The sequence below is a fragment of the Dasypus novemcinctus genome, chromosome 6 (assembly GCF_030445035.2).
Source record: "Dasypus novemcinctus isolate mDasNov1 chromosome 6, mDasNov1.1.hap2, whole genome shotgun sequence".
NCBI classification, from domain to species: domain Eukaryota; kingdom Metazoa; phylum Chordata; class Mammalia; order Cingulata; family Dasypodidae; genus Dasypus; species Dasypus novemcinctus.
In genome coordinates, this window is record NC_080678.1 from 82,917,971 (window position 1) to 82,938,088 (window position 20,118).

Sequence of the window (20,118 nt, forward strand, 5' to 3'; positions counted from 1 at the left end):
AGTCATCTGCCCCATTACCGGAGGAAGCGCAAAAGCAAATCTTTCGCTTAGGCAGAGCAGAAGGACCCTCGGTAGAGGCTGTACCCCTGGCCTAGGCCTCTTGCCCAGCGTTCACGTTGAGAAGGCCCCCAACATCCTCAGAAAGTGGCACTTACAGGTCAAACACGAGGTAGTGAAACCCTTCTTCAGAAATACTGTCATGGAGGCGCACTGCAAGAGAGGAGATGGGACAGAGATTAACAGAGAGGAAACTCAAAACCCTACTACTCCTCTCCTTCTCAGCGGCCTGCCCTGTCCATCCTGCCGGCTTCACCGGGCTTCCTTCACGGGGCAGCGAGAGGGAGCAACCTGCCCCACGCCCCCCAAGCTGAGGCTTCGCAGCCAGGGGAGGAGAGATGCAGCCAGAGGCAAGAGACAGAAGCTTTGGAACGAAGAAGTGAGACAGGAGGGAGGAAGGCAGGATGCTGTCCACAGGGGCTGTGGACCTGGGAAAAGGACGGCATGAAGCAGATGAGAGCCAAGCTGGCCGCAGGGGACGGAGCATGACCAGACAGGAAAGCCCAGGAGCTGTCGGAAGAGGAATTATGGGAGGGGCAGAAAGATGTGGCATGAGGGCGGGAAGGTGCAGTCAGGCAATGGGAACAGCCACTGCTGGTTAAGTGAGTGCGCCGTGCCATGCCCTGTGTCAGTCCTGGTTCCACAAGCATTTACTGAGTGCCTACGGGGTGCTGGACTCTGCTAGGTGGAGGGATGCAGGAGGGACAGACTCAGCCACTGCCCTCGAGGAGTTTATTATCCTGGGCAACTACCCTGAGATAAGTATTATTCTCATTTGACTGATGACGAAACTACAGGCTCAGAGACATGAAGAATCTCTCCAGAGGCCAAAACGCTTTGAAGCGGTGGGTCAAGATGTGAACCCAGCTCTCACTCCAAAGACTGGCCTAAAGTACTGATTCCTATAAGAAATGTCAGGTAGCTCCATATGCCCAGGTGACAAAGCAGCGAGGCCTGGAAGAGACTTCTCTTGCATGTGGTTATCACAGCATCACAGACTGGTCCAGGAGGGCACCGCCTGGGGGAGACCAGGGCCATTCGCCAACTGCAAGGAAAGGCTAGAGAGCAGATCCCTTCCCACTCCCCGTCTCCAGAGCTCTCGGGCAAAAAACCAATCTAATGTCTTCTGAGGTCTCCTTGTCAAGCTTTCTGCCCACAAAGCCACCTCTGGGTTAAATGCCAACCCCTGAGCGTCATTCTAATGCAAACACAACTCGAGGTTTGGCTGCCGGTCCCAGCTGTCCCTTCCCTCACCTGCACTCTCTTGATGGAGAACCTGTTTGACCTTTGCTCCAAATCCTGGGCCATTCAGGAGCACCTGGCAGGCAGGTGCTTAAGGAATGGCCTGATACCAAACCAACCGGTAAAGTTCTTGGATGCCAAGAAGTCACCGAGTCTCTTCCTCGGTGGGTCCAATTGCCAAGCACACCCACAGACAGCTTCCAATTCCATCGTGAGAGAGCATCATCAGGTTTGGGGGCTTCCCCACATCACCTCCCCCCCAAAGCAAAGTTGGCACTGATGCAACAAAACACAGACTCCAGCTAACCTGAAGCGCTCACCCATAACCGCAGCCCTGCCTTCTTCTCCTCGCTTGACAAATGAACTGGAGGCCTGCTGGGGCTGGACCCAGGTCCTGCAAATTGGTTACACTTCATACGGCCCACCTCATTTGAACTGGTTACTCAATCCCCAAAATCCATCCTAAACTCTGTATTTCTATGAGTCACCAAGAGGGTCAAAGCAAGGGCCACTTCTAAAACCCCTCCTCCTCAAACTGTTCTCCCCTATACTTGGGCAAAAAGGTTCAAGTTCACCTGGACAGAAGACAGAGGAGGGCTCGCTCTGCAGACAGACGGAAGGAGCTACAGCCAGAATCCTGCTCCCCTCCCATGCAGCCTAGCCGGATGGACTGCGCCCCCCTGGCCTGACTTGGGGCCTTGCGCCGAGTTCTGCTGCAGCTGCTGCTCCCTCGCTTCCAAAAGGACTTTCCATTTAATTAAAAATTTGCTATTAAAAAGCATTAAAGTGTGTAATACAAATAATCCCCTGGAAATCAGCTGTCCCAGAAGCTCAAGACCGGCTTCATTAGGGAGGTGACGAACAGCAGCAGGACGGGGAGCCGACGGGACGCAGGCGCGGCGCTAACAAGCTCTCCCGGGGGAGTCCCGCCGCCCAGCCCTGCCTCCCGCGGGCCCCTCTCAGCGGTCCACCCCTGACCCCAGCACAGCAGGGCCTGTGCCCAGCCCTGGAGTCCCCGGAAGGCCACACACCGAGCCCAGGTGGGAGCTGGGCATTAGGAGGGAGAAGTCACAGAGGCCACTCATCCTTCCAGGCCCCCGAGCCCTGAGCGCAACTTTGAAGTACGCCCAGAGGACTAAGGCCGCTACCATCCCTTTTATCTGAACTTGTAAGGAAAACTAGGAAGGAACTGGGAACCAGAAGAGAGACTTGATTGCAACATCCCAAGCGCCTAGCCAGCCGATTCCGGACCTTAATGATGAAAGCCGTAATACTACCTCGAACACTTCCGAGCCACTCCTGGGGGCCCGGGGCCGTGTTCTTCTATTTAACCCTCAGGTTAACTCTATGGGGTCAGGGCGGGCGATCAAGCCCATCGACAGGAGGGGAAACTGGGGCTCAAACGGAAACCTGCCCGAGGCCACCCTGAGTGGCAGAACCGGGACTGGAAGCCAAGACAAGCCGACACCTCCATGTGACAGAACCACAAGCGAGCGGCCCTCCCCACCCTTTCGGGCGAAGGAGCTCCAATCTGCCCGCTTCCCAGCCTGGCACCGATTCCGCCGACCACGTTGACGAGGCGCCTGCTCTGAAGTCCGCACGGCCGGGTGGGCTACGACAGGCGGCCACCACGGCACGCCCGGCAGACGAAGACCGGCTTCAACCCGGCAGCCACGCAAGCGCTCAGCTAGCCACCAAGTGGAAGTAAAGGGTCTGTGGGTGTGCAGGCGGAGATGCTGTGATCTGTGCTGTGATCTCCAGCCCGTCCACGGCAAGGAGAGCGATCCCTGAGGCCAAGGAGAGCCGGATAAACTCCAGGGAACAGGAAGGTCTAGGAAAATGACTATAAAGTATTTACTGCGTTTCAGCAACAAACTTAATTACTGTTGTTTAAAAACCATGAAGAGAGGAAGGAAGGGGAGTCTAAAACACCTAGATACCTTTTCTCGATGTCTTATACCTTCAGGGACTGACAAAACCACGACCCCAAACATTGGGGCTACTGCCAATTCTTTAAAACCACCCAACAGTATTCCATATTTAAATATCTTTGCCAAAAAGGCACTGAAAAAAATGCTGAAAATATCTGCGGCAGTGACCAGGTGGGAAGGAGGTTCTGTTGCCACAGGGCTGGCAGGGGACTGAGTCCTCCCCTGGCAGGACTCCGGAGCCAGGTGGGCAGGACTCGCTGCCCCAGGCAGGGATTTAGGAGCTGCAGTCACACACAAAAAAAGAAAGTTTCCTTCTTTTTCTTTGCAACTGTTTTAACTAAATTTACTGTTGGCTTCAGGGGCCCTGGCTCTAAGACAAATGGCAGCCCTGCCTGAAAAACCTGCGTGCTGAGCTGGGCAGGAGGTCCAGGAGAGCTCAGGGGGCTCAGGGCCTGAGCCTTCATTGCCGTCACCTCCATTTTCCAGGCCTCCCCTGCTCACTAGGAACAACTCCACGAAGGGGACCCGGACCACGAAATGGAGGTGCGGGCAGGTTAAATACCTTGCCGGGGGCCCCACGCGCTAATTTAGTGAATCCTGGATTCGAGCCTGGTGGATGCGACGCCAAGGCCCACACCACAAACCTTGGCTTCCCCAAGTGTGGTTCATGGACCAGCAGCAGCAGCGGCAGCTGGAACCTGAATTTTAACACGATCCCTAGGTGATTCACAGGCGCGTTCAGTCCCACAATGCTGGACTGTGACTGAAGCTGCCGGGGCAGCTCAGCACGGAGGAAGACAGAGTCTATTCATTAGAGGAATTCAGAGCAGGGAGCGAGCACATCACAGGGAGGGCAACCTCCACTCAGACTTCAGACTCTCACACCACGGTGGTCTCGTGCTCCCGATGCCCCACCTCCGGCCCCTCTCCCAGGGCTGTTTTGAGCTCGGCTGTAGGCCTCAGAAGAGGCTTTCCACTCCCGGTACGGAATATCTATTAGGGAGGAAACTGGGGCTGCGGGGTCCCTCGCAGCTCATACCCCTTCTGAATTCAAGTGCCTGTGAGCCTCACGGCAACCCCATTGGTGATGCGCTCTCTGCTCTCAGTTTCCCCAGCCTGGCACCGTTCCACGGCTGGTTCACTTGAATCCACGCAGCGTGGAGTTAAAAGGCTGGTGCCCAAAGGGCCGCAGGGCGGAGCAGGCGAGAGAGGAGAGGAATGGTGAATGAGGGGCACAAAACTGCCTCCTCTCCCGCCCCGAGCCAGGTCGGGATCCATGGCAACCGCCGCCTCCTAGGCCCGCTGCTCCCCCCACGTTTCCAGGAACCCCGGTTCCCACCAGAACCGGAGAGCCCAGCCAGCTCTCCCAGGACACAGCCCTGACTTACCCTGCCCTCTCCATGCCCTTGACCCCAGGGGAGGGCCCCAGAGCTACGTGTCTGAGGATGTCTGAGGATGGGGGAGTGGTCAAGAAGTGTGGGCACAGTGAGGCCTGGGCATCAGCTTCTGGCCAGCCCTCGGTCTCACCACCGTCCTAACCAAGCAGATTGCTGGAAGAGATGGTTCCTGTTGGTCTTGACCCCAAGCTGGGGACAGGTGGTAAAAGGAAAGGGCTATGCTGAATCAAGTCTGAGAGGTAAAAAAACGACACATCGAATTTCTAGAAATACAGGCAAAGAAGGATTTTTTCCTGCTAGAATCCCATTTTCTTCCTCGAGGGTCCTCAGTGTACCCTGGCCCTTCTGTGGTCAAAGGCGCCCGTGCCGCAGGGGAGGCCGAGGGGCTGCTGCCTCCTGAGCTACCCCCACCCCTCTCCCCTCTGCGTGAGGACGGAGACCACGAGGAGCATAAAGAAAAGGAGTTACTGTCCTCAGACACCGAGACCCAGGATGGGACCGGCAGCCCGGGTTTGCTTCTGTGCTTCTGGGTGGCTCTCGTCACCCATGTGCTTTTCTTCCTGTCCTGGAACCTCTAGGTGAGAGGTCACAACTCACATAGCCTACAGAGGTCGGGTCAGGCACACGTGAGCCGCCGGAGCGTCAGGGTCAGGGGCCGGCGCCCGGGCAGCTCCGGCTGAGGCCTGCCCTGTACCGACGCAGGCTCAGCAGGGCCAACCCTTCTGATGCGAAAGGTGGGGAAACAGAATTTTTTTGAAGACGCGAAATCTCCCTTTTACATACTGGCAAATAATCAAAATACGTTTCGGGGTCAGCCCAACAAAACATGCCTGAATTTGTGAATGCTGTTCTAGGTGCTCTTCTCCACGTTCCTCTCCAACCAAACGGCAACACGCTGGCCCCCACTGCGCCGTTTCCGGGTGAGGGTCTAACTTCAGGGACCACCCAGGAGCTGCGGCGGTTCCGAGGCCGGAGCGCCGGGCGGGACGTGCCGGCTCCGAGGGGCACGCTGTCCCTGGCAGCGGGCGGAGCTGAGCACCGCCATGCCAATCTGTGCCGCGGCGTAACCCAAGCCGCTGATTTTGATCTATCAAGCCCTGCGTGGTCTGAGTTCTGGTTACCTAGAGCTGGTCCTCTCCCCTTGGGCTGGAGGACGACCTCGGGGCTCCCACCTCAGAGCTCACGTGGAGCGTTTTCAGCCTGAGATCTGGGAAGCCAGGGGCTGGGGGATTTTGGAGGAAGCACCAAGCTTCTGCCAAGTCGCCTCACAGCCCTCTGGGCTGACAAGGCAGAGGGGGCCACCCCCCGGGGCGCTGGGAAGCCCCCCGGGTATTTAGGCCTTGCCTAAGGAGCACAGAACGGGCACCCGTCCTCTGTGATGACTCGGGGCTTTCAGGAAAAACCTAGGAGATGCTCCCCGCACTGCCTCAGGTCAAGACTGGGGTTTCTGTTCAAACACAGCACACAGCCCAGTTTCTGTCCCTTCTGCAAGGAGCGCTAAATCGGAGCCAACTATTTTGCCAAAGACTTTTTCAGCTGAACAATGTAAAACTGAGCTGGAGTGGGCCGTGGCAGGCAAAGCTCCTCAGGCTTCAGAGCAAGGAACAATGCACTCCTGTCCCCCCCAGTTAGGGTGGGAGCGGGGAGGAATCCTCTTCGTTTTCCTCCTTCCCCATCCGAGTGGCTCCTGCCATCCCCTCTCCGGGGAAGCCAGGCGGGAGGGCAGCTTGCTTTCCTGGCTCTGGGGAAGACAAACGGGAATGCCATGGAAACCTCCGGGGTGTGCGCGACACTGCAACAGGAACAAAACTCTTTCAAGTCCAGAAACAAAATCCCGAGCCTTTCACGACGGCGGTGGCTGGCTCCCGGGAGGGAAGCTGGCAGGCTACTTAGTCCAGAGCCTCACACCCTGAGGACACTGGAACGTGGCCCCAAGAAAGCAGGGGACGATGAGGGCAGGAGGCAGAAATCTATGCGGAGCTCCCATGTCCCGGCCCTGAGATGGCACCACGGGGATGGGGCTCATCAGGCCTCCAAATGAGAATGCGCCAGAATTCTGAGCTACACACAGCTGCTATCCTGCCTGGGCAAAAAAAAAAAAAAAAAAAAAAAGACACCAGGCAGAGATCGGCAGGCAGAGGAGCGACTCTGTTCTCCCCACTCGTCTTAAGCACCCGAGAACCGCTTGTGCAGAGGCACTTACCAATGTTTGGGTGTTTCAGAAGTCGGCATATTCGGGCCTCACGCTCTAGTTTCTGATGATCTAAAAGCAGAAGAGAGAAAACAAAAGCCATCATCTGCCCATTCTATGTGTGGTCACCTGGCCGTGTGTTCCTTTAATTCTTAGGCACTGACTGTGCTATTTTTTTTTTACTATCTTAGTTTGAAATAATTTCAAACTTACAGGACAAGTTGCAAAAATAATACAAAACCCATACAGAGAACACCGACATATCTGCCCTCCATCCCAGAACCACCAACTCTTCTTTGCCACATTTGCTGTAACGTTCTCTCCATCCACCTATTTCCTAAACATTTGAGAGTAATTATATTCACTTAATGCTGCCATGAACATTTCCTACAAACAAGGATTTTCACTTACGTAGCCACCTTAAGTGCAGTTATCAAGGTCAAGAAATTTAACGTTGATGTAAAGCTTATACCGATTATGCATTTGTTATGTTTTGCCAAATTGATGCGTCCTGTCATGGCACGTCTTAGAAACAGGTATTAATGATCACCTCTTCCAGATAAGGAAATTACTTAGAGAGGTGTAACACCTGAAGCCAGTGAGTGGCAGAACATATATTAGAATCCAAGACTTCAACTCAAAATGCTGGCACTTGTTCCACAAGAGCAGGGATTTCACTGGGCCAGAAGTTCCAGTAACTCATTAGAAATACCAATAATGCCTAACTTTTACTGAGCACCTACTATGTTGCCAAGCTGAGAGCTGTGCTTATGTTCTCTTATTTAATCCTCATAGCAACCCTGAAGCACAATGATAATGATGAGGATCAAGATGACAATGACGATAAAAAACATAATAGTTAACATTGAATGGGAGCTTACTTCTGTACTAGGCAAATACAGCTTTTCATTTGTCCTCATAACAACCCTATGAGGTAGGTACTATCATTATGACCATTTTACAGAAAGAGAAATGGTTCCACAAACCCTGTTTCTCCCCAGGATTTTGTTGGCTGCCTGCTGCTGTTGAGTTCCGACCTCCAGGTGCTTTTAACTCTGCTTTGGGGAAGTGAACAGGGTTCCTGAAAGCCCCCAGGCCCCGGTGAGCCGCACCGGGCCAAGTCCTCCCGCTGGAAGGTGGAACTCCAGGGAGTGGGGATGGGGGACGCTATGCCAAAGCCAAGAGGCCAAAGCCAGGAGGCGGAGGAGGCCTCGCCCTCACCTCCACCCCTACTCGCTGCCATCCTAACAAAAGCCACCTCGTTCCTAAAGCCCTCCCTGCCCCATCAGTAGACTGTAACTTCTCCCTCTGCTGACCTCCTCCCTCCTCCCCGACGGCCTCCTCCCTACGGCACCGCGGGACTTGCACACCACACGTTATCACATCTTTTGGTCATCAGGTCTCCGGGGGGGCCTTTCTGGGTTGTGTCTTACAGAGTTCCTTCTGCAAACAGGGGCTTCGTGAGTGTTTACCAGAAATAAAGAAGTAGTAATAACTCGTTCACCCAGCGTTTACGAGGTACAAGGCAGAGGCGTGAATCCCCGGGAAGGAGGGGATCTGATTAGCTCCACGGCATTACAAACGAGGAAACTGAGGCTGGCCAGGGTAAAGTGATCTGCTCAGGGTCACCCAACTAGGCAGTATGCTGGTGGTCTGAACCTAGAGCTCTCTTTCTCCCCCACTCTGTGATGAGAGGATGAAGGCATTAGAGACTAGAAGACTTCAGAGTTACCGTTTCACCACCACCCCCAACTTTGTCCTAGACGTTCCCTCGGGCTACGGCTCTGCTTTGTGGAGGAAGGGGGTGGGGACAGGCAGAGATTAGTTCCTGCTGCCACCTAATCCACCCCAGATGCCCAAAGAGCTGGGTCAGGGCTTCCTTCCCACCCAGGGGATTGACGTGACCCCTGGGCAGCCCTGCTGCCCCCAGCACACAGCAAGGAGGACCCCAGGTAAACTCCAACTCGTGCACCGCCGGGAGGCCCTGGGTCCCAAGCTTAGGGGCTTTCAGAAGCTGGGTGGTCCAGGAAGCAGCTCTGGTGCTGCCTGGTGACTACAGGACTCCCTTCTTCCAGATCTGGCTGGATGTGGGAGCTAACCCGCCTTCCTCCCCAACCCCCAGACTGGGAGGGAGGTGCCACACGAGCAGCCCCAAAGCGACAGCAGACCTGCCTGCCCTCTTCCTGACCCCCACCTCATCACCCTCCGACCCCGAACTCTGGGGCCCGGTTGCCTGGGCAGGTGCAGGGAGAGCGGCATTTGGCCGCGTGGAGGTGGCGGCTGAGGGGAAGGTCCAGAAGATGAACGTTTATCTCCTCCCCTAAGTCTCTCACTGGCTAATGGTTACAGCCCAACAGCAGCAGCACTAAAAATAAGGGAGCTCTGGCTTTGCCAGTGACTCAGAGCGGGGAGAGGAGAGCCACGGTCCCCCACTCCCAGCTCCCCGAAGGAGCTGCCCACAGGGTCCTCGCTGGCCACTGAGCTCATCCCTAACCCGAGGAGCTGGGGTTCTGGGCCAAGCCCCCGTCCTCCCTGAACCCCGAGACTGTGCCTGCGTCCTCACGCCGAGTCTAAGCCATGGAGCACAGCAACCTACACATCATTTTTTGGAGTCAGGGAGCCCTGGATCAAGTCCCAGCACTGCCACATCGGGCAAGTTACTAAACCCACAAGAGCCTCTTTCACACACTCAAAAAACACCGATGCTTCCGTGACAGGCGCAGGGGGCAACGCAGTGAATAAAAGAGGAAAACCCTGCTCTCATGGAGCTGACATTCTAGTGGGGTGGAGGGGGTGGGGGCTAGACAATAAGGAAAAGAAACAATGGCATACTTATAGGAGCCAGTGCCACCAAGAAAAGCAGTGGGGAAGTCGGGAGAGTGTAAATTTAAATGGGGGGGGGGGACTTGCCAAGGGGGCGGCACTTGAGTCAGGACCCGAAGGAGGTGGGAGAGGGGGCCAGGCATGCATCTTGAGGAAGCTTCCAGCCTTCCAACACGGAGAAGGCTGTACCTGGGATTACAGAATACGGGCGAAGGATCTGGCACAGCGCCCGGCGCCCCGTGAGGCCTCCTTTCCAAGGGGCCAGTGACAGGCAGAGGAGGAGGCCTCCCAGGCCGCCGCTGCCGTTAGCCCCGAGGCACAGAGAGGGTGGGACTCTCTCCCCCTCCGCACCCACCCAAGCCTCCGGCCTGGCCTCTGCACGAGTGAGGTCCACCGCTGACTTCCGGGGGGGTAGGGTTTGCCCCTCCCCGTGCTGGGGGGCCCCAGCGTGGGCAGCCTGCAGGGGACGGTTAGCAACAAGGGCTCCTCAGAGGGGACAGCCCTGCTCTTCCTCGGCCTCGCTGGCTGCGGCTGGAGTCCCCTGCCCCTGCTGCGCTCCCCGTCCTGCAGGCACCTCCAGGGCCGGGAAAAAGCCGAGCGTGCCACCCCAGCAGGAGCTGCACTTCAGGAACAGCTGAACCATGTGTAGAGCATCTTTGCCGACGCCTAGGGCCGTCCTGCCTGAGCTCAGCACCCCCACCGTGAACGCGGCTGCGAGGCCACGGCGTCGCACTCGGGCTCCATGTCCCAAAGATGATAACACACCAGCCCTGCTCCCAGCACCAAGGCAGCCTCCCGCCTCCCAGGGACTGCTGAGCCCGCCGTTTCTAGAAAGCAGCTCAGACCTTCCCAGGCTGACCTCTTCCCGCCTACCTTTCTACCAGGCTCATCCCCGCCCCTTCGTGCAGCCCAGCCCCCCCTTCCTGTTTGACAACCAGCCACTTCCCGCTTTTGCACAGGGCCGCTTCCTGCCAGGGAGACACCCACCCCTGCCGGCCTTCAGCCCGGCTCCAACCACAGGGCTGTGCAAGGTTCTCCCCCTCAGGAGCCACAGGAGGTGGCAGGCGCAGAAAGCAGAAGCTGCTGCCGCCGGGACCTGCCCTGGTCCTCCAGGCCTGTCTCTGGCCCTCCCTCAACAGCCCGCCCAGGCCGAGCAGGAGGCCCTGGGAAACAAGGGCCCCTGGAAGCCTCGTCTCGCCCCCCTCCTGCCCCAGAGCGTGTGCTTCGAGACTCAGTCCAAGGCGCCGCCAGTCACAGGAAGGGCAGCGAGGAGTGGCCAGATGCGCCAAGAGAGGCAGAAAAGAGGAAGCAGATCGTGAGGGAGATAGGGTGCTGCTGCAAGGGTGGCGGGTGGGGCAGAGCTCCACAGCCAAGAGAGGCCACTCCAAATGCACTTTCCTGCCCCCTCCCAGGATCGGGGAGCAGGGCAGGGTCGGTGCCACTGATTTAGGGCTATTGCTTTCAAACCACAAATGCCGAGCACCAGCGTCAAACATGATCCTCCTTCCACCTAAACACACAGCCCTTTGTAAGTGAAAAGGACACCTAACACCTAACCCTACCTTGGCCAGGACTCTCCCCGAGTTCCCATCTTAAAAAGACCCAGGACTCATCAATGGACGTTTCACAGCCCGTGCCCGTGAAGCTGGCGGGGGGTCGGAAGATGCCTCCTTCAGCATCGTCTGTTTCAGACCCCCGAGGTGGGGCGGCCTGGTCTCGCCACCCTCCCAAGCGCCCCCCACCTCCTTCCTAAGCAGCAGAGGCCCTGGCCCGGGCCCCTCAGGGGCATCGCTGTGAGCAGTAGAAACAAGGGCTGCCCAGGGATTTGCTGTCATAATCCACCTTCCCCAGCTGCTTATAAACAGCCCCGGGCCTTGGGCTCAGACCCCGTGGGAACTGCCAGCCACAGTCCCATCAAGCTCACCCTGACACCGCGACGCCACCGGCCTTCCTCTCTGGCTCTCGCTCTGTAGGTGCAGAGTCCCCAGTTCAGAGGCAAGTCTGTCCACCGTGTAAAAGCAGGGGCCCTGGCTTCTCATTCTTTCACAACCCCCCACCCAGGCCTAGGAGAAAGCTGTGAAGACAGTGGGACAGAGCTGAAACACACCTGAGCACCCCGAGACTGCCCCTTAACCTGGCATCATCTTCCTTTTCATTCCAACTCAAAGGGTCTCAACGGCGCGGCATAAAGACCTGACTTTAGGACCTTTGCATCTCAAGACAAGGGAAACTTTAGTGAAGGAGGGAAAAGGGAGTGGCACCAAGAAGGGCCCCATAGCTAAAGTCTCCCAAATCATCCCCGATGGAGAAAAGCCCCACCGGGTCACCATCAAGCCCCAAGAAGGCTAAGCTCTGCCTTGGGACAGCCTGGCCACTCCCGAGGGCCAAGCTGGGCCTGGCGCTGAGTTCTCCAGGCCCCCGGCAGGGCTCCTGGTGTCTGCAGACTTTGCCCACTGTTTTGGTGACATTTCCTTCATGGTAACCAGCCCCAAGTAAAACATCCCAGGAAGCAGCCCCTAAAAATAGCTCCTCCCAGGGCAGCAGCAAGCAGGGGGGGAGGGGAAAGAAAGGGAGGAGAAAAAGGGGAGCAGATGGGAGGCTGCGGCTGTCGATGGGGCCCGGGAAGAAGAGATGGTGTTTTTCTGGGGGGCGGAGTGCCTGGAAAATCCCCTGCCACAGGCCCAGCGAGGTGGGTACAGGCAGGAGTGGTGCCTCCCCAACCACGAGGAGGGATTTGCTCCTCTGGGTCTCGAGCCCTGGACCTGGATGGAAAGGTGGGGGTGGGGTGCAGTGGGATGCAGCAGAGGTACAAAATCCCAGCATCTGCCTGGAACGGGAGGAGCCAAGGAGTAAGGGAAGCAATACACTGCCGGCTGGTGCTGGGGTCTGAGCACTGGGAAAATCATTGGCATGACCTAAAGCTCAAAAACCAAAACCAAACCAAAGCAAAAACCCCAGCAAACTCTTTGTGCCTTGGTTTCCCCAGTGGCGCTGGGGTAGGTCTGTCTGGTTGTGGGTAGACAACAAAGGACCTCTGCCAAGAGGCACTCAAGAGGTGCAAAGTGCCTGTCACCAGCCTTTTGGCACCCATGGGATCAGGCCTTGCGGCGCTGCCAAGGCTGATCCGTGAGCAGCGAGCACAGGGGTGGGGGCAGGAGTTGGTCACACCACTCTCCCCCTTCCCTGTCTCCAGCCCCAGCAGAGAACGGGGTCAGCCACTCACCGCTGGGGTTTCGGCAAAGCCTGGAAGCTCAAAGCACGGCTTCTGACAAGAGAATTGTGACAAGGGGCCAGAGCAAGCAGGACGGAGATAGTGGAGGCCTAAGGGAGGGGGTCACCTCCCAACCTCCATCCCCACCCCAGGACACCCAGGGCCAAAGTCACTCTGGGAGGGCGGGGTGACAGGCCCGTGTGGAGGGAGTGAAGTCACACAGCTCACACGGCGGTAGAACTGGCCCCGTGTAAGCCTTGGCCCAGGGAGACAAGTCAGAGAAGTTCAACCACTTAGGTACAGGATGCTCACTTCTCTGTTAACAGAAACTGGCCTGTTTTATCCTCAGGAGGAAAGCACAGCTTTGCACACAGCCTCCTTACACGCTTCCTCAAGTCCCAGCGTTCCAGGGCCGCAAGGATTTCTCTTCCTTCCCCCTGGCCGCCGCCCTCTGTTGCCGCCTCACCTTCCCCTCTCTTCCCCTCACTCCAACCAGGTCCTTAACGGGAAAGTCTCACGTGGAGACACCACAAGGGACACAAATGTCATGGGGGCTACTCAGGCCAGCGCTGAGGGGGCGGGGACTTTCGGCTGGCACCACCTGGGGGGGATCCCATTTCAGTCTCCAGGGCCAGCTGGACCCAGAAAGGGACAGCTTTTGCCCTTCTGGTGGCCAACATGCCACTCTGCCTGCCACAGCCTCCGGCGTGGACGGACGTACCAACCGGGGGCCCTAGCTAGAGGCCCCTCATCGTAGAAGAGCCCGTGTGCACAGATGGCCACATATCAGCAGAGATGCAGCCTGGAGAAGGCCGGGCCAAGGTGTGTGCGGCAAATCCCAGAGAGCACTGCGAGAGCCACTATCGCTGCTGTTGCTGGTTTTAGAAGGTATTCCTTAAAGCGTGGCTTACGGGCAGGCCACCTGCAGGAAATCCACTGGGGCACTCATTAAAACTGCAGATTCTTGGGACCTCATGAAGGAGAATCTCTGGGGCAGGGCCCAGGAATCTGCATTTTTGGCCAGTACTCAAGGTGATCCTGACACAGACTAAATTTAAAATTCACCATTTATAGGACTTCACAACAGTGGCCCTACTGGGTCATTAATGACGGGGAAGGAAGAACTACATGCTACGCTGTCTCCCTACATCAGCCACCTCACCTCATGCCCCAAGCACAAGAATGCCATGGGCTGCTGAAGCCCCCAGAAGCTAGGAGAGGGGCGTGGGGCAGATTCTCCCTCAGAGCCTCATCTGCTCTCTCCAGTAGCCGGGCAGACCCGCAGCCTGGTTCTTTGCACCAGAAAGGAGGGACCCAAGCCAGCAGTGGGGTGCAAGGGCTCCAGCAACCTGGCTCGGAAATTCCTGGAAGCCAAAGCCAGAAGACAGCCGTTTAACCTGCGTGTCTTCAGTAGAGGGCAGGTGCTTTGCTAGGCCCTGGTGACACAGAGGTAAAGAAGCAGTTGTGCTCCCTACTCTTACCTCCCGGCCTTGGGAAGAGGAAACCTTTTGCTTACATTTCACTTCAGACAAATTTCTTCACATGGGGTATCCAGATGACACCAATAAATAAGAATTGAAAGCAGGGACCAGGACAGCTATGTGCACACCAACGTTCATTGCAGCATTAGTCACAATAGCCAAAAGGGGGAAGCAACCCAAGTGTCCGCCAACAGATGACTAGATAAACAAAATGTGGTCTGTTCAGTCAACAGAATATTATTATAAAAAGAAGGGAGGTTTTTAAAAAAAAAAAAAAAAAAAAAAAAAAAAAAAAAAGAAAAAAAAAAAAAAAAAAAAAAAAAAAAGAAGGGAGGTGCTGGCACATGTGACAGCATAGATGAACCCTGAAGACATCATGTCGAGTGAAATAAGCCGGACACAAAAGGACCAATACTGTAAGATCTCTCTTATATGACATGCCTAGAATAAGCAAATTCAGAGACAAAAAGCAAATAGTGGCTATCAAGGAAGGGTGGGGATGGGGAGTTATTGCTAAACAAATAGGAGTTTTGATTTGGGATGATGAAAAGAGTCTGGAAGTTGTGGTGAAAGTTACACAGAACTATCAATGTATTTAACGTCAGAGAATTGACCACTTATGGTTAAAATGCTTTTGTGTTTCTTTGGAGATAGTGGGGACTGAACCCAGGACCTTGTACGTGGGAAGCAGGCACTCAACCACTGAGCTATGTCCACTCTCCTGCTAACATGGTTTTATGTTATGTCTATTTTACCACAATCAAAAATAACTTAATTGCATAAAAATAAGTGAATAAGGCAAGTGCCGCAACATTTCATAACACCGCTTCTGGTAGCGTCTCTTAGTAAGGCCCAGGGTATTACTCCAACATCCACCTTAGTGAAAGCAACACGAATCAAGATGAATGTTCCAAATCCAGAGGTTTCTTATGATCCTCCCAGTTTCAAGGATAAATCCTAAACTATACGGAAGAGTGAAAGGACCATTTGCCCTTCAACTGTAGCAATATGAGAAAATGCTTTGGATATAAGCGAAGAAAGCAGGATATAAAATTTTATGCTCCATGAGGTGAAAATCTGTATGCATATGAATAAAGATAAGGAGGGAATATGAAGATTTAAAAATAAAAAAAGACATAAGGGCTCAGGCTCCTTGGAGGGAGTGCTCTTAAATCTTAAAATAACGACTTATCGTTGCCATCACCTGGCCCACTAGCTCCTGCATCCAAGCCTATTTTAAATGCTTCCTTCGGCCTAGTGGAGCTAAGCTTGGAACCCTGGGCTCGGTGAAGAGCCCCAACTCCACATCTACCGCTTTTATGAAGCAAATGGAGTGACGTTATGTGCCTTTCAGTGACTTTAGGCAGACAGGCCGGCAGCTCAGTGTACATCCACGTGAACCACCTACGAGGTGGGGCGTCTGAGACCACGACGACAAGAAACGACAGACCAAAGGCTTCCCAGCCACATCTGACTCCCCTGCCTCCTGGGCCCCCTCACCCCTGAGGCCAAGGAGAAGCTGCTCAAGACCCTCTTTCTTTCCTTGGAGTTTGCAGTGCAGAGAATCACAAACAAGACAGAAAACAGGCAGGGAGCTTAGCAAACACAGCAAGCCCCTTCGGATCCTCATGGGTGACCCTGGTGGGCCCACCACATACCCAGACACAGAAATCCAACACCTGCGGGGCCCTAGACAGACAGACAGCGATGAGTGAAACCCAGCCCCAGCCGCTGCACCTTTATAAAATATACAGCGTAAACTGAGAGGTTGCAGGAAAGCCACGGCCTGCACTCTCTAACTCCACGGGCACCAGCGCAGTGGCTACCCTAGCCCAACCCTCCCCGGGAGTTGACATGCCCCCGGGCCCACCCCTACAGCACAGCCCCCCCTCCATCTCTCCATCTCCATGACAACACTCTCCCACTCTCCCACCTCCCACCACTGCTGGCACTCACTCGTTCCTGACCCCTCTTCCGGGCATCTGTGCCTATCAGCCAGGACCAGGCCTCTGTCCCAAAGTAACCTGGCACACAAGCCACACTGAAGAGCCCCAGTCTTGGGAGAACCATCTCCAGACGGGGGGAGTTACTGTCTGGAACATATGATCCTATTCAAGAATCCTCCTCTCGAGGAACCAAATCAAAGAGAAATCAAACCCCGTCCAAATTGGGCAGGGAAAGAAAGACTATGTTTGGGAGAGACCGGCAAGGGAAAAGGTGGGTGAGGAAGGGAGAGGGAAGTTCAGGTGGGCAGGGAAGTCATAGGAAAATGAAAGCCCCAAGCAGGCAGCTCCAGTCACCAGACCAGGCTATCTCACATCCCAGAATTTGGCTCCCACCTGCCTCTTCCTCCCCCACCCCTGCATGCGAGGACACTGGTGGGAAGAGGCAAGCAAAGCATTGCATCACTGACGGGGACACCAGACAACAGCCCCATTTTTGATGCTGCTGGGGAGTATCCATTCTCAAACCCCCATGCCTGCCTGCACCCTCCACCCTTGACCAGAGGATGTCTGCCAGGGACCCCAGCCCACATCGCCCCCATCTCCCGGAGGGGAGGAGAGCATCCGACCATCCACACATCTCTATGGCAACCATTGCCTCAGACTCAAGGTACCAAGAGAAAGAAAACAAACAACTTTATAGCCAATGTACATAACGGCAAGCGACGGGGGCTGAGTGGGAGACAGTAAGGTAAGCCCTGCTCATGGGAACGGTCAGAGACCCTCCCAGCCAGGTGGCACAACGCAGCCTGCCAACGCAGCCTGCCGAAAAGGTCCCAGAACAGCCGCCAACCAGACAGAGGCCCACTGTCGGCTCTGTGGAATTTTACAGTTTCTCCTAGTGCCTGGGGGCATCTCACTATCTCCTAGGCCAGAGATTTCCATCTCGCCACAGGCCACAAAAATGCCAGGGCATTTATCTTGGCTCCTAACGGATTTAGGTATCTCATTGCCCAGCCCTGATTCCTTTCTCTGAGTCCCATAACCTTTGTCCCCTGGCTGCACCTGGAGCCCTTGTGACCCGACCCATACCTCCTTACTTGCCAGACCTGTTCACAGAGCACTTTGCTGGGTGGACACCTATCAGATGAGGTGAGTTTGGCAAGCACCCAATACAGGTTCAGGAAGTATACCTTCTAGGTGTGAAAGCCAGGGCCCGACCCTCCTGGCTTCAGGTGCTTGGGAGATTCTCACAAGCCGGGCTCCGAGGCCAGGACCTCCCCTGCTATCCAAGGCCAGGGCCATCCATGCCCCTCAGGCCCGAGGCAGTGCTGCTCCCACCCAGACCAAGCCACCGGGGGTTCCAGGCTGTGAGGCATCACCCTCCACCCAGGACAGATTGCATCTGCTGCTGCACCACCAACTTTGTAATTTGATCAAAAAAACAATCAAGATCATCTGGCAGGATTTGTTCCCAAGGAGCCCTTGTCAGTAACAGCCTACCCTGATGTTTACAGATTCTTTCCCTTGGGAGTCTGTTCTGCCGCCTGGTGGGCAGGGGGAGGCTGGATTTACCAGAGCTGCTCACTTACTGCATTTCCATCCTAAGTCACTACTGGGACACAGGGATCTGGATGGGCCTGGAGTAGCTACCACTGCCCCGAAGGAGGGGCTCTCCATTCTGAACTGCCCCAAATTAAGAGCCCTCCATTCTGAACTGCCCACTACCCTCTGTATCCCCCACCACCCTAAAGACAAAGTTCCCTTGAGCCCTCGGGGACCGCTCCTCCGCGCGGCCACCTACATCTCTTACATGGCCCTCGTCGTTCTGTCTGAGCACGTCCAGCTCCCAATGCCACTCTTAGTCTGGCTTCCAAGTCCACCCACCCTGAAAGTCCAACTCTTCTCCAAATGCTAAAACACACAACCCCTAGGCCCCAGAGCACCTTCCGAAGAAGCCACGACCCTTGGAGACTTGCCCCGGGGAGATGCCAAGCTGGGGAACACTCACCCCGGGCAGACAACTTCTTGGTATTGATGATTTTTGCTGCATACTCCTGCGTGGAGGTTTTCTTCACACACCTGCGGACCACAGAGAAAGCACCCCTGGAGGGAGAAGGGAAAAGAACTGGGACACAGAGCAGGGCAGAGTGACACAGACACACTTCAAGTCTGAGGGCAGGGATGCTCTCATCATCAAACCTTGAGTCAAAATTACACACACACACGCGCGCGCACACACACACACACACACCTGCAGCGTGACCACCGCCATCCAGCCTAAGGCAGGAGGATGTGGTCACTCACGACCCTGAACAAGTGTGGGGAGCAGTGCCACCCCATTTCCACCCTGCCGTCTAGTCTGGGCCCAGCAGCAGCCCCATCGCAGGCTGCACATTGGGAGCTGGTGGGCGATGCTTAAAACACACACCTGCTGCATCTCACTGTTAGCCCTGCAGTCCCGACCAAGACAAGCAGGAGAGAGAAGGGAACAGAGGGCCCCTGCCCTTCTCTCAGCAGCAGTAGTTGAGGGAGAGATAAGAAAGAGGGTGCAAACCCCAGAGAGAGAAATCTCCGTCATCCATGGTGGAAGGTGAGGCTCAACCTCCCCCCTCCCAACGGGCTTCAGCCAACTGCATCCCGGCTCAACTGACAGCAGGGAAAGCGGGGGCACAGACAGGGTCTCAGACGTCAACAGCTCCCCTTCCCCGTGATAATTTCCCCCTACGCCCCGCGCCCCCCCAAATGGGAGCTTGCACTCTCCAGCTCTGGAAGCGTCTAGGGGGGCGGGCAGGGCGGGGGCTGCAGTGGCCGGGCTCCGCGCCGCGGGTGGGGGTGGGGGGGGGCCCGGGCTGCTGCAGAGGCCAGCTCAGCGCGGAGGGGAGGGGGATGCGGCGGCTGCGGCGCGCGGCTCCCGGGACCACTGCAGGGATGGGGGGAGGGGACGGGGGTGCCGCAGCACTGCCCAGCAGTGGGGCTGGGATCCTGGAAGCTGCACTAGCCGGGGAGGGGGGGGGCGGGGCCGGGCACCCCACATGCCCCCACACCCGGGCACCGCAGCGGGCTTGGGGCTGCAGGGCCGGGGAGGGTCTTGAGTGCCAGGCGCGTAGGACACGGGGCCAGGGGCCAGAGCGGGGTGAGGAGGGGACTACGAGCAGGCCGGGTCGGCAAGGGGGGAGCGCCTGAAGGGTGCGGGAGGGGCGGGGCTGGAGGGCGCCCAGGAGCGGTCCGGAGGCTGCAGTCCCCGAGGCAGCGCGGGGTGCAGCAGTCCGAGCAGCTGCTGCAGGGCGCGGAGGGGACTGCGGGGCACGGGGCTGGGGCAGAGGGCGCCCCGGAGGCGGCGGGCGGGAAAGGCTGGGGGTGGGGTGGGCCGAGGGGGCGCTGCAGCGGCCGGTGCAGGGCCGGGGGGCGGGGCGAGGAGCCGCAGAGTGCCGGGGCGGCGGGGCAGGGCGGGGGGGCCGCGGCGGCGGCGGGCGGGCCGTACTTGCCGAGCTCCTCGAAGAGCTGGTAGTCGTCGGTGAAGCGGGTGCAGGTGGCGGTGGTGGCCATGCTGGCGGGCGCGCGGGCGCGGCGGTGCAGCCCGCGCCGACGTCGGTGCACAGTCACCGCCGCCCGGCCGAGGAGCAAGAGGAGGAGACGGGGCTGAGCCCGGCAGCACCGCGAGACTTTACCGGGGAGAGCGAGGGAGGGAGGGACACCCCCGCGCCCGCCCGCCCCGCCTCCAGCCCCGCCGGCCCCCCGCCCGGCCCCCGGACCGCCCCCGGGGAGGGGCCTCCCGCTGCCGGCCCCGCCCCGCCCGGGAGCCGCCCAGGCCCCGGCGGGTGCGCAGGGGAGCGGCGGGG

The 20,118-nt window shown here is 57.0% G+C and overlaps 1 protein-coding gene across 1 annotated transcript in view; it reads right to left on the reverse strand.

The window, feature by feature from the left end:
• CAMK2G (calcium/calmodulin dependent protein kinase II gamma) overlaps positions 1-19,904 on the reverse strand; it is a 52,787-nt gene extending 32,883 nt beyond the window's left edge. Inside the window, 4 exon segments of the mRNA XM_071215854.1 lie at positions 156-210; positions 6,831-6,890; positions 18,288-18,358; positions 19,761-19,904. Of these exon segments, the coding sequence (XP_071071955.1) occupies positions 156-210; positions 6,831-6,890; positions 18,288-18,358; positions 19,761-19,825 (251 nt within the window). The 5' untranslated portion in view covers positions 19,826-19,904.
• Positions 19,905-20,118: the final 214 nt, after the last annotated feature.